This window comes from Hevea brasiliensis, chromosome 8 (assembly GCF_030052815.1).
Source record: "Hevea brasiliensis isolate MT/VB/25A 57/8 chromosome 8, ASM3005281v1, whole genome shotgun sequence".
Taxonomy (NCBI): Eukaryota; Viridiplantae; Streptophyta; class Magnoliopsida; order Malpighiales; family Euphorbiaceae; genus Hevea; species Hevea brasiliensis.
Genome location: NC_079500.1, coordinates 25,293,688 through 25,307,838, shown reverse-complemented (window position 1 = coordinate 25,307,838; position 14,151 = coordinate 25,293,688). Strand labels below are relative to the sequence as shown.

At 27.7% G+C, this 14,151-nt stretch overlaps 1 protein-coding gene and 1 pseudogene across 1 annotated transcript; both read left to right on the top strand.

The window, feature by feature from the left end:
* The first annotated feature begins 7,737 nt into the window (after nt 1–7,737).
* On the top strand, nt 7,738–8,513 carry LOC131182114 (scopoletin glucosyltransferase-like). Its single transcript, XM_058150759.1, has 2 exons — nt 7,738–8,168; nt 8,378–8,513. The coding sequence occupies exons 1-2, from the start codon at nt 7,738–7,740 to the stop codon at nt 8,511–8,513; spliced, it is 567 nt and encodes a 188-aa protein (XP_058006742.1).
* A 3,984-nt stretch (nt 8,514–12,497) lies between these two features.
* LOC131182113 (scopoletin glucosyltransferase-like) lies at nt 12,498–13,459 on the top strand (annotated as a pseudogene).
* The last annotated feature ends 692 nt before the right edge of the window (nt 13,460–14,151 follow it).

The following is a 14,151-nucleotide window of genomic DNA, read 5'->3' as shown; positions in this document are numbered from 1 at the left end:
CAAAATAACAATAATTGCTTGTAAAAATTGAAAAAAATACATATCATAGCATTATTTATATAAAAACCCATAACCCATATCATTATAAATATCTTCTTTTACTCTAAAATCCATATTAAAAAAATTTACCCAAATCATGACTGCCGGATCTAGATGAAAATTTCATTTCTACTTACCCCATAGTTTGTGCATCCATAGAACCTTCTTCCAGGTATGCATTGGTCCATGATGTTTTTAGTTTCGCTTCTTCTTCACATCGGCAAAGAGGAATACCATTGGGTGATAACCTTCTCTCATTAAATTGAGACATCATCAATGAAAGAAAGAAAAGAAAAGCACAAAAACATCCTTCAACTACAAACTCAAGAAAAAGAGAGAGCAAAAGGAAACTTCGGTTTCACCTTTTATCAAAAAGAGAGAGATCAAAGGGAAGATATTCAAGATAAATAAAGTTGAAAAAGTAAGAGTTAGATATTACATGGAGGAGAGAGAAAAGAGGAAAGATTATTTTTAATCTTGTCTGGACAGCCACGTCATCCTTTAACCTTTAAACCGGTTGTTGCAGGTTGTATGGGGTTTAAAGTGATATTTATGATCGTTTATGAGGTTTTAAGTTAAATTTTAAAATTTATGTATCATAGTATTACCAACCTTAAAATTCATGTACCACAGTGAAATTTACCCAATTAACAACAATTCAAAACTCAATTTTAGTCAATTATCCTTTCAATTATTCTTTCAATTTCAATTTTAATAGCTTTGTTTAATTTTCAAGCCTTGTATTTATTTTTACAGCAATCAATTAATTCAATTTTAGTAAATACAATCCTTTTCAATATCAATATGCATTTATTTTGAATTGAATATCGAATCTTTAGCAAAGCTGCGTTTAGTATAATCAATTCTCATTTTCATTTGATTTAGATATTAAAGAAGTGATACACTCAATATCTAACACATCCATAATTTTCAATTTATTAGTAAGCTAAATTAATTTCATAGCAAACAATAGTAGTAAGAAATCTCGTCTTTAGTCTAACTTATGGCATAAATGACGTCATAATTCCTTGCATAAGTAAATATATAATTAGGCACATGCCAAATAAGTAAATAAGTAATAGGTATTTCCTAATATTGCTTTCCACTTCCAAATCACCATTTGAATCTTCTTCTTATCTCCAAAGAAGAACAAGGAATGCAATTAAATGTTATGAGACTAGTTTGAGCTGGAATTTTTTTTTTTCCCATTTTTTTTATTAAGTGGTCCATATAATATGAATTAGCTATGACTCAATGTAATCATTTTCAAATGCCTAATGATTAAAAAAATTAAAATTTTTATAATTATTTCTCACATTCTTAATAATTTATCTTAATTTTTAAAATTAACTACTAACTTATTCAACAATTTAAATTCAAACTGAAAATGTTTACATGCTAAATAATTAAAATAAAAATATTACTTTTAAATTATGGGCCATATAATTATAATAAAATATTAATTTTAAAAATGATAAGATTCATATATGTAGTCCCACAATTGAAATATATATATATATATATATATTCCTAATCAGCTACCATATACATATTTCAACTATAATTAAAACAAAATTGTCAATAAAAAAATGACATAATTAAAAAATTCAAAAAATGTTTAGAATTATTTTTATCATCAAGCCTTTCAAAATTAATCATTTTTTTAATTTACTTTGAAGATATCAAAGTTAACTTATGCACATTAAGACTCCGTTTGTTTCATGGCTATAAAATATTTTTTATATTTTTTAATATTTAAGGCACTCAAGAAAATGAGTCAATGAAAAATATTTTCCTGATCAATTGAAAAACTAAATCATTTTTAAGGAAAAGAACTTCCTCTTTTTAAAAGATAAAGAAATTATTTTTTATTTTTTAAACTTTAATAATTTTATTGAAATGTGAAAAACACTTGTATATACATAATATAAATACATACCATTAATTTAACATTGCAACCAAATAATGAAAATATTTTCATAGAAAACAATTTTTTAGAAAACATATTTCATAAAAAAAACATTTTTCCATATACAAATTATTTCCCGCAAAACAAATGAGGCATGAAATTAAAGTTTTTTTCCGAAGTTTTTAGTGATTTTCACAATATAAATCTGATACATTTTAAAATTTTAAAATAGTTTTTTTTTTTTATTTTCAATGAAATTAAATCTAGTTTATTGATAAATTAGGAGGCTTCCATCTTTACCTTATTAAGTGGAATTATTAGAGAAACTTATCTAGATCTGATTTGTTATGGATTCAAAATATGAATATTTAGATTCTATTTATTTAATATGTGAGTTAGAATACTATGTTTTAGGTTTACGAGAGGTAAAGTTTAGATAAAAATTTATCCAATTATTTAAATCTAAGATACATTATGTTGAGGCAAAAATTTCTTAAATTATCAAAACTTAAATAACAAATAAAAATGAAAATACTTCTTTCCTTCAACGAGATTCTAATTACGTTTTATAGAAATATAAAATATTTACAGCTAGTACTTAACATATGGGTCTTTTTATATATTTATGTCTTATATTTATAATAAATGAATTATATAATTTTCCCTATTATCGAAGGGGTAGGTAAGAATTTCCACTTCAAGAAGAACGTATCCAATTTAGTACTAGCCATAAAAGCTAGCTTGAAATCGCACATAGAAATATATACAACCAACTAGCCATATATGCCCAAGAGCCTGCATGTAAATAACACCTTCATGTGAGTACATTTGGTCATACCAGCATAGAAGAACAAAATCATATCAAACTTTCCTTCATCTTCATTGATCATTCTCTGTCTCTCTTCTTCTACAGCACCAAGTCTTCTCGGAATTAATCAATCAATGGATAGTTTGGGTCATCAGCTGCATATTTTTGTCTTTCCCTACATGGCTCATGGCCATATGATTCCAATAGTGGATTTGGCCAAGCTATTTGCTTTGCGAGGCCTAAAGGCTACCATTATCACCACTCCTCTCAATGCACCTCTTATCTCCAAAACTATCCAAAGAACTAAAGGTTTGGGTGTCGACATTGATATTCGAACCCTTAAATTCCCTCCCGTGGAGGCTGGACTACCAGAAGGATGTGAAAACGTGGATTCTATCACTTCCCATAATGGTAGTTTCGAATTGATTTTCAGGTTTAACAAGGCGACAACCATGCTCCAAGAACCTCTTGAAATGCTCCTCCAAGAGTGCCAACCTGATTGCCTTGTTGCTGATTTGCTCTTTCCATGGGCTACCGATGTCTGCCAAATTTGGGATTCCAAGGTTAGTGTTTAAAGGCACTTGTTTCTTTTCCTTATGCACCTTAGAATGTATCAGGTTGCATGAGTTGCGAAAGAAAGTCTCCTGATTCAAAACCCTTTGTCCTCGACTAATGTTCTCGTGAGATAAAGCCGACAAGAAAACAACTTCCGGATGGTTTGAGACAAGACTTTGATCGACTATAGCAAATTAATGAGTGAAATTGTAGAATCGAGTTAAAGAGTTTTGGGATCATTGTCAACAGCTTCTATGAGGTCGAGCGACTACGTTCATTATTACAGAAGGTCTTAGGCGTAAGGGCATGGCCTATTGGCCCGATTCGCTATGCAACAGGGAATTGAAGATAAAGCAGAGAGGGAATGAAGCATCTATTAGTGAAAACGAGTGTTTGAAATGGCTTGATTCCAAGAAACCCAATTACATATCTACATCTATTAGTGAAAAGACAATGTCAACTAAGGATTGATGTTCTATTTTGAGTCTTTTTTCCATGTGTTTGAGAATGATTTGTTTTAGCTTATTTTAGGTAATTTAGACATTTTTTTTTAATATTTAGCAGGAGTTTTTCAATGATCTATTAGTAACATATCTTAGTTTATTGCTTTTTATTGTGGTTTTAGTAATACCACAAGTATATATCATATTTGGGTATATATTTTGGTAGAGTTAGTATATTGACATGTCTTAATTTTGTAAAGCAATAATTTTTATGCTTCAAATATTGAATCAAATGAATATATTATTGATTCAATGTTGAAGCATATCTTGGATATGTGGAACATGATTGTTATTGAACATTGATTGTTTATATGAATATATAAATATAATTTATTTCATATTAATTTTTGTTATTATTTACTTTAGATTTTGTTAATATTATGAAAGATTTAATGAATTTTTATACCCTCTCATTTATAGAGTAAAATTGAAATTTGATGACTTTGAGTTATTTTCTAAATATTTCAGTCCAAATATATTGAAATTACATAATAGAGTGAAATTACTATAAAAAATAATATATTACAAAAAAATTATGCAATGTTAACCCAAACAAGAATTATCAAATATCATAATGATTATAGCATTCCAAATGATTAAAATTACATAATTGATTAAATATATTAAGCAATACAAAGCAATAATATCTTAACCCAAATTACATTACACATAAAGTTTTATCAAAATACACAAAAGAGCCAACTATAAAATATTAACAAAATTTTGGCCCAGAAACAACTATAAAATATTAACAAAATTTTAGCCCAGAACCCAACATTTCTAATAAGCTTTTATACTAAGCACAAAAGAAAATTCTTCCAATCACACACAGCAAGAAACATGCCACAACCATTTTCCATCTCCTATAATTTTTTTCAATCTCTTTCTTTTCCACATCTCTCTCAAACTCCATTCTTTTGATTCGATTCAGCAGCCCAACTATGACAACATTTGCCTGCCTTGGAAATTTTGGATCAACCCACTCAAAATAATAACAATAATTGCTTCTGTAAAAAATTGAAAAAAAAATACATATCATAGCATTATTTATATAAAAAAACCCATAACCCATATCATTATAAATATCTTCTTTTACTCTAAAATCCATATTAAAAAAATTTACCCAAATCATGACTGCCGGATCTAGATGAAAATTTCATTTCTACTTACCCCATAGTTTGTGCATCCATAGAACCTTCTTCCAGGGTATGCATTGGTCCATGATGTTTTTAGTTTCGCTTCTTCTTCACATCGGCAAAGAGGAATACCATTGGGTGATAACCTTCTCTCATTAAATTGAGACATCATCAATGAAAGAAAGAAAAGAAAAGCACAAAAACATCCTTCAACTACAAACCTGAAGAAAAAAGAGAGAGCAAAAGGAAACTCGGTTTCACCTTTTATCAAAAAGAGAGAGATGCGAAAGGGAAGATATTCAAGATAAATAAAGTTGAAAAAGTAAGAGTTAGATATTACATGGAGGAGAGAGAAAAGAGGGAAAGATTATTTTTAATCTTGTCTGGACAGCCACGTCATCCTTTAACCTTTAAACCGGTTGTTGCAGGTTGTATGGGGTTTAAAGTGATATTTATGATCGTTTATGAGGTTTTAAGTTAAATTTTAAAATTTATGTATCATAGTATTACCAACCTTAAAATTCATGTACCACGAGTGAAATTTACCCAATTAACAACAATTCAAAACTCAATTTTAGTCAATTATCCTTTCAATTATTCTTTCAATTTCAATTTTAATAGCTTTGTTTAATTTTCAAGCCTTGTATTTATTTTTACAGCAATCAATTAATTCAATTTTAGTAAATACAATCCTTTTCAATATCAATATGCATTTATTTTGAATTGAATATCGAATCTTTAGCAAAACTGCGTTTAGTATAATCAATTCTCATTTTCATTTGATTTAGATATTAAAGAAGTGATACACTCAATATCTAACACATCCATAATTTTCAATTTATTAGTAAGCTAAATTAATTTCATAGCAAACAATAGTAGTAAGAAATCTCGTCTTTAGTCTAACTTATGGCATAAATGACGTCATAATTCCTTGCATAAGTAAATATATAATTAGGCACATGCCAAATAAGTAAATAAGTAATAGGTATTTCCAAATATTGCTTTCCACTTCCAAATCACCATTTGAATCTTCTTCTTATCTCCAAAGAAGAACAAGGAATGTAATTAAATGTTATGAGACTAGTTTGAGCTGGAATTTTTTTTTTCCCATTTTTTTTTTATTAAGTGGTCCATATAATATGAATTAGCTATGACTCAATGTAATCATTTTCAAATGCCTAATGATTAAAAAAATTAAAATTTTTATAATTATTTCTCACATTCTTAATAATTTATCTTAATTTTTAAAATTAACTACTAACTTATTCAACAATTTAAATTCAAACTGAAAATGTTTACATGCTAAATAATTAAAATAAAAATATTACTTTTAAATTATGGGCCATATAATTATAATAAAATATTAATTTTAAAAATGATAAGATTCATATATGTAGTCCCACAATTGAAATATATATATATATATATATATATATATATATATATATATATATATATATATATATATATCTAAACAGCGACAAAATACATATATCAAATATAATAAAAAAAAAATTGTCTATAAAAATGACATAATTAAAAAATTCAAAAAATGTTTAGAATTTTTTTATCATTAAGCCTTTCAAAATTAATCATTTTTTTAATTTACTTTGAAGATATCAAAGTCAACTTATGCACATTAAGACTCCGTTTGTTTCATGGCTATAAAATATTTTTTATATTTTTTAATATTTAAGGCACTCAAGAAAATGAGTCAATGAAAAATATTTTCCTGATCAATTGAAAAACTAAATCATTTTTAAGGAAAATAACTTCCTCTTTTTAAAAGATAAAGAAATTATTTTTTATTTTTTAAACTTTAATAATTTTATTAAAATGTGAAAAACACTTGTATATACATAATATAAATACATACCATTAATTTAACATTGCAACCAAATAATGAAAATATTTTCATAGAAAACAATTTTTTAGAAAACATATTTCATAAAAAAAACATTTTTCCATATACAAATTATTTCCCGCAAAACAAATGAGGCATGAAATTAAAGTTTTTTTCCGAAGTTTTTAGTGATTTTCACAATATAAATCTGATACATTTTAAAATTTTAAAATAGTTTTTTTTTTAATTTTCAATGAAATTGAATCTAGTTTATTGATAAATTAGGAGGCTTCCATCTTTACCTTATTAAGTGGAATTATTAGAGAAACTTATCTAGATCTGATTTGTTATGGATTCAAAATATGAATATTTAGATTCTATTTATTTAATATGTGAGTTAAAATACTATGTTTTAGGTTTACGAGAGGTAAAGTTTAGATAAAAATTTATCCAATTATTTAAATCTAAGATACATTATGTTGAGGCAAAAATTTCTTAAATTATCAAAACTTAAATAACAAATAAAAATGAAAATACTTCTTTCCTTCAACGAGATTCTAATTACGTTTTATAGAAATATAAAATATTTACAGCTAGTACTTAACATATGGGTCTTTTTATATATTTATGTCTTATATTTATAATAAATGAATTATATAATTTTCCCTATTATCGAAGGGGTAGGTAAGAATTTCCACTTCAAGAAGAACGTATCCAATTTAGTACTAGCCATAAAAGCTAGCTTGAAATCGCACATAGAAATATATACAACCAACTAGCCATATATGCCCAAGAGCCTGCATGTAAATAACACCTTCATGTGAGTACATTTGGTCATACCAGCATAGAAGAACAAAATCATATCAAACTTTCCTTCATCTTCATTGATCATTCTCTGTCTCTCTTCTTCTACAGCACCAAGTCTTCTCGGAATTAATCAATCAATGGATAGTTTGGGTCATCAGCTGCATATTTTTGTCTTTCCCTACATGGCTCATGGCCATATGATTCCAATAGTGGATTTGGCCAAGCTATTTGCTTTGCGAGGCCTAAAGGCTACCATTATCACCACTCCTCTCAATGCACCTCTTATCTCCAAAACTATCCAAAGAACTAAAGGTTTGGGTGTCGACATTGATATTCGAACCCTTAAATTCCCTCCCGTGGAGGCTGGACTACCAGAAGGATGTGAAAACGTGGATTCTATCACTTCCCATAATGGTAGTTTCGAATTGATTTTCAGGTTTAACAAGGCGACAACCATGCTCCAAGAACCTCTTGAAATGCTCCTCCAAGAGTGCCAACCTGATTGCCTTGTTGCTGATTTGCTCTTTCCATGGGCTACCGATGCTGCTGCCAAATTTGGGATTCCAAGGTTAGTGTTTAAAGGCACTTGTTTCTTTTCCTTATGCACCTTAGAATGTATCAGGTTGCATGAGTCGCAGAAGAAAGTCTCCTCGGATTCAAAACCCTTTGTCCTGACTAATGTTCTCAGCGAGATAAAGCTGACAAGAAAACAACTTCCAGATGGTTTGAGACAAGACTTTGATACTGACTATAGCAAATTAATGAGTGAAATTGTAGAATCGAGTTAAAGAGTTTTGGGATCATTGTCAATAGCTTCTATGAGGTCGAGCCGACTTACGTTGATTATTACAGGAAGGTCTTAGGCGGAAGGGCATGGCCTATTGGCCCGGTTCGCTATGCAACAGGGAATTGAAGATAAAGCACAGAGAGGGAATGAAGCATCTATTAGTGAAAACGAGTGTTTGAAATGGCTTGATGCCAAGTAACCCAATGCTGTTATCTACATCTATTAGTGAAAAAGACAATGTCAACTAAGGATTGATGTTCTATTTTGAGTCTTTTTTCCATGTGTTTGAGAATGATTTGTTTTAGCTTATTTTAGGTAATTTAGACATTTTTTTAATATTTAGCGAGTTTTTCAATGATCAATTAGTAACAGATCTTAGTTTATTGCTTTTTATTGTGGTTTTAGTAATACCACAAGTATATATCATATTTGGGTATATATTTTGGTAGAGTTAGTATATTGACATGTCTTAATTTTGTAAAGCAATAATTTTTATGCTTCAAATATTGAATCAAATGAATATATTATTGATTCAATGTTGAAGCATATCTTGGATATGTGGAACATGATTGTTATTGAACATTGATTGTTTATATGAATATATAAATATAATTTATTTCATATTAATTTTTGTTATTATTTACTTTAGATTTTGTTAATATTATGAAAGATTTAATGAATTTTTATACCCTCTCATTTATAGAGTAAAATTGAAATTTGATGACTTTGAGTTATTTTCTAAATATTTCAGTCCAAATATATTGAAATTACATAATAGAGTGAAATTACTATAAAAAATAATATATTACAAAAAAATTATGCAATGTTAACCCAAACAAGAATTATCAAATATCATAATGATTATAGCATTCCAAATGATTAAAATTACATAATTGATTAAATATATTAAGCAATACAAAGCAATAATATCTTAACCCAAATTACATTACACATAAAGTTTTATCAAAATACAAAAGAGCCAACTATAAAATATTAACAAAATTTTGGCCCAGAAACAACTATAAAATATTAACAAAATTTTAGCCCAGAACCCAACATTTCTAATAAGCTTTTATACTAAGCACAAAAGAAAATTCTTCCAATCACACACAGCAAGAAACATGCCACAACCATTTTCCATCTCCTATAATTTTTTTCAATCTCTTTCTTTTCCACATCTCTCTCAAACTCCATTCTTTTGATTCGATTCAGCAGCCCAACTATGACAACATTTGCCTGCCTTGGAAATTTTGGATCAACCCACTCAAAATAATAACAATAATTGCTTATGTAAAAAATTGAAAAAAAAATACATATCATAGCATTATTTATATAAAAAAACCCATAACCCATATCATTATAAATATCTTCTTTTACTCTAAAATCCATATTAAAAAAATTTACCCAAATCATGACTGCCGGATCTAGATGAAAATTTCATTTCTACTTACCCCATAGTTTGTGCATCCATAGAACCTTCTTCCAGGGTATGCATTGGTCCATGATGTTTTTAGTTTCGCTTCTTCTTCACATCGGCAAAGAGGAATACCATTGGGTGATAACCTTCTCTCATTAAATTGAGACATCATCAATGAAAGAAAGAAAAGAAAAGCACAAAAACATCCTTCAACTACAAACCTGAAGAAAAAAGAGAGAGCAAAAGGAAACTCGGTTTCACCTTTTATCAAAAAGAGAGAGATGCGAAAGGGAAGATATTCAAGATAAATAAAGTTGAAAAAGTAAGAGTTAGATATTACATGGAGGAGAGAGAAAAGAGGAAAGATTATTTTTAATCTTATGCAGACACCACGTCATCCTTTAACCTTTAAACCAGGTTGTTGCGGGTTGTATGGGGTTTAAAGTGATATTTATGATCGTTTATGAGGTTTTAAGTTAAATTTTAAAATTTATGTATCATAGTATTACCAACCTTAAAATTCATGTACCACGAGTGAAATTTACCCAATTAACAACAATTCAAAACTCAATTTTAGTCAATTATCCTTTCAATTATTCTTTCAATTTCAATTTTAATAGCTTTGTTTAATTTTCAAGCCTTGTATTTATTTTTACAGCAATCAATTAATTCAATTTTAGTAAATACAATCCTTTTCAATATCAATATGCATTTATTTTGAATTGAATATCGAATCTTTAGCAAAACTGCGTTTAGTATAATCAATTCTCATTTTCATTTGATTTAGATATTAAAGAAGTGATACACTCAATATCTAACACATCCATAATTTTCAATTTATTAGTAAGCTAAATTAATTTCATAGCAAACAATAGTAGTAAGAAATCTCGTCTTTAGTCTAACTTATGGCATAAATGACGTCATAATTCCTTGCATAAGTAAATATATAATTAGGCACATGCCAAATAAGTAAATAAGTAATAGGTATTTCCTAATATTGCTTTCCACTTCCAAATCACCATTTGAATCTTCTTCTTATCTCCAAAGAAGAACAAGGAATGCAATTAAATGTTATGAGACTAGTTTGAGCTGGAATTTTTTTTTTTCCCATTTTTTTTATTAAGTGGTCCATATAATATGAATTAGCTATGACTCAATGTAATCATTTTCAAATGCCTAATGATTAAAAAAATTAAAATTTTTATAATTATTTCTCACATTCTTAATAATTTATCTTAATTTTTAAAATTAACTACTAACTTATTCAACAATTTAAATTCAAACTGAAAATGTTTACATGCTAAATAATTAAAATAAAAATATTACTTTTAAATTATGGGCCATATAATTATAATAAAATATTAATTTTAAAAATGATAAGATTCATATATGTAGTCCCACAATTGAAATATATATATATATATATATATATATATATATATATATATATATATATATATTCCTAATCAGCTACCATATACATATTTCAACTATAATTAAAACAAAATTGTCAATAAAAAAATGACATAATTAAAAAATTCAAAAAATGTTTAGAATTATTTTTATCATCAAGCCTTTCAAAATTAATCATTTTTTTAATTTACTTTGAAGATATCAAAGTTAACTTATGCACATTAAGACTCCGTTTGTTTCATGGCTATAAAATATTTTTTATTTTTTAATATTTAAGGCACTCAAGAAAATGAGTCAATGAAAAATATTTTCCTGATCAATTGAAAAACTAAATCATTTTTAAGGAAAAGAACTTCCTCTTTTTAAAAGATAAAGAAATTATTTTTTATTTTTTAAACTTTAATAATTTTATTGAAATGTGAAAAACACTTGTATATACATAATATAAATACATACCATTAATTTAACATTGCAACCAAATAATGAAAATATTTTCATAGAAAACAATTTTTTAGAAAACATATTTCATAAAAAAAACATTTTTCCATATACAAATTATTTCCCGCAAAACAAATGAGGCATGAAATTAAAGTTTTTTTCCGAAGTTTTTAGTGATTTTCACAATATAAATCTGATACATTTTAAAATTTTAAAATAGTTTTTTTTTTATTTTCAATGAAATTGAATCTAGTTTATTGATAAATTAGGAGGCTTCCATCTTTACCTTATTAAGTGGAATTATTAGAGAAACTTATCTAGATCTGATTTGTTATGGATTCAAAATATGAATATTTAGATTCTATTTATTTAATATGTGAGTTAAAATACTATGTTTTAGGTTTACGAGAGGTAAAGTTTAGATAAAAATTTATCCAATTATTTAAATCTAAGATACATTATGTTGAGGCAAAAATTTCTTAAATTATCAAAACTTAAATAACAAATAAAAATGAAAATACTTCTTTCCTTCAACGAGATTCTAATTACGTTTTATAGAAATATAAAATATTCTGACTAGTACTTAAAATATGGGTCTTTTTATATATTTATGTCTTATATTTATAATAAATGAATTATATAATTTTCCCTATTATCGAAGGGGTAGGTAAGAATTTCCACTTCAAGAAGAACGTATCCAATTTAGTACTAGCCATAAAAGCTAGCTTGAAATCGCACATAGAAATATATACAACCAACTAGCCATATATGCCCAAGAGCCTGCATGTAAATAACACCTTCATGTGAGTACATTTGGTCATACCAGCATAGAAGAACAAAATCATATCAAACTTTCCTTCATCTTCATTGATCATTCTCTGTCTCTCTTCTTCTACAGCACCAAGTCTTCTCGGAATTAATCAATCAATGGATAGTTTGGGTCATCAGCTGCATATTTTTGTCTTTCCCTACATGGCTCATGGCCATATGATTCCAATAGTGGATTTGGCCAAGCTATTTGCTTTGCGAGGCCTAAAGGCTACCATTATCACCACTCCTCTCAATGCACCTCTTATCTCCAAAACTATCCAAAGAACTAAAGGTTTGGGTGTCGACATTGATATTCGAACCCTTAAATTCCCTCCCGTGGAGGCTGGACTACCAGAAGGATGTGAAAACGTGGATTCTATCACTTCCCATAATGGTAGTTTCGAATTGATTTTCAGGTTTAACAAGGCGACAACCATGCTCCAAGAACCTCTTGAAATGCTCCTCCAAGAGTGCCAACCTGATTGCCTTGTTGCTGATTTGCTCTTTCCATGGGCTACCGATGCTGCTGCCAAATTTGGGATTCCAAGGTTAGTGTTTAAAGGCACTTGTTTCTTTTCCTTATGCACCTTAGAATGTATCAGGTTGCATGAGTTGCAGAAGAAAGTCTCCTCGGATTCAAAACCCTTTGTCCTGACTAATGTTCTCAGCGAGATAAAGCTGATAAGAAAACAACTTCCAGATGGTTTGAGACAAGACTTTGATACTGACTATAGCAAATTAATGAGTGAAATTGTAGAATCAGAGTTAAAGAGTTTTGGGATCATTGTCAACAGCTTCTATGAGGTCGAGCGACTACGTTGATTATTACAGGAAGGTCTTAGGCAGAAGGGCATGGCCTATTGGCCCAGTTTCGCTATGCAACAGGGGAATTGAAGATAAAGCACAGAGAGGGAATGAAGCATCTATTAGTGAAAACGAGTGTTTGAAATGGCTTGATTCCAAGAAACCCAATTTTGTTATCTACATCTATTAGTGAAAAAGATAATGTCAACTAAGGATTGATGTTCTATTTTGAGTCTTTTTTCCATGTGTTTGAGAATGATTTGTTTTAGCTTATTTTAGGTAATTTAGACATTTTTTTTTAATATTTAGCAGGAGTTTTTCAATGATCTATTAGTAACATATCTTAGTTTATTGCTTTTTATTGTGGTTTTAGTAATACCACAAGTATATATCATATTTGGGTATATATTTTGGTAGAGTTAGTATATTGACATGTCTTAATTTTGTAAAACAATAATTTTTATGCTTCAAATATTGAATCAAATGAATATATTATTGATTCAATGTTGAAGCATATCTTGGATATGTGGAACATGATTGTTATTGAACATTGATTGTTTATATGAATATATAAATATAATTTATTTCATATTAATTTTTGTTATTATTTACTTTAGATTTTGTTAATATTACGAAAGATTTAATGAATTTTTATACCCTCTCATTTATAGAGTAAAATTGAAATTTGATGACTTTGAGTTATTTTCTAAATATTTCAGTCCAAATATATTGAAATTACATAATAGAGTGAAATTACTATAAAAAATAATATATTACAAAAAAATTATGCAATGTTAACCCAAACAAGAATTATCAAATATCATAATGATTATAGCATTCCAAATGATTAAAATTACATAATTGATTAAATATATTAAGCAA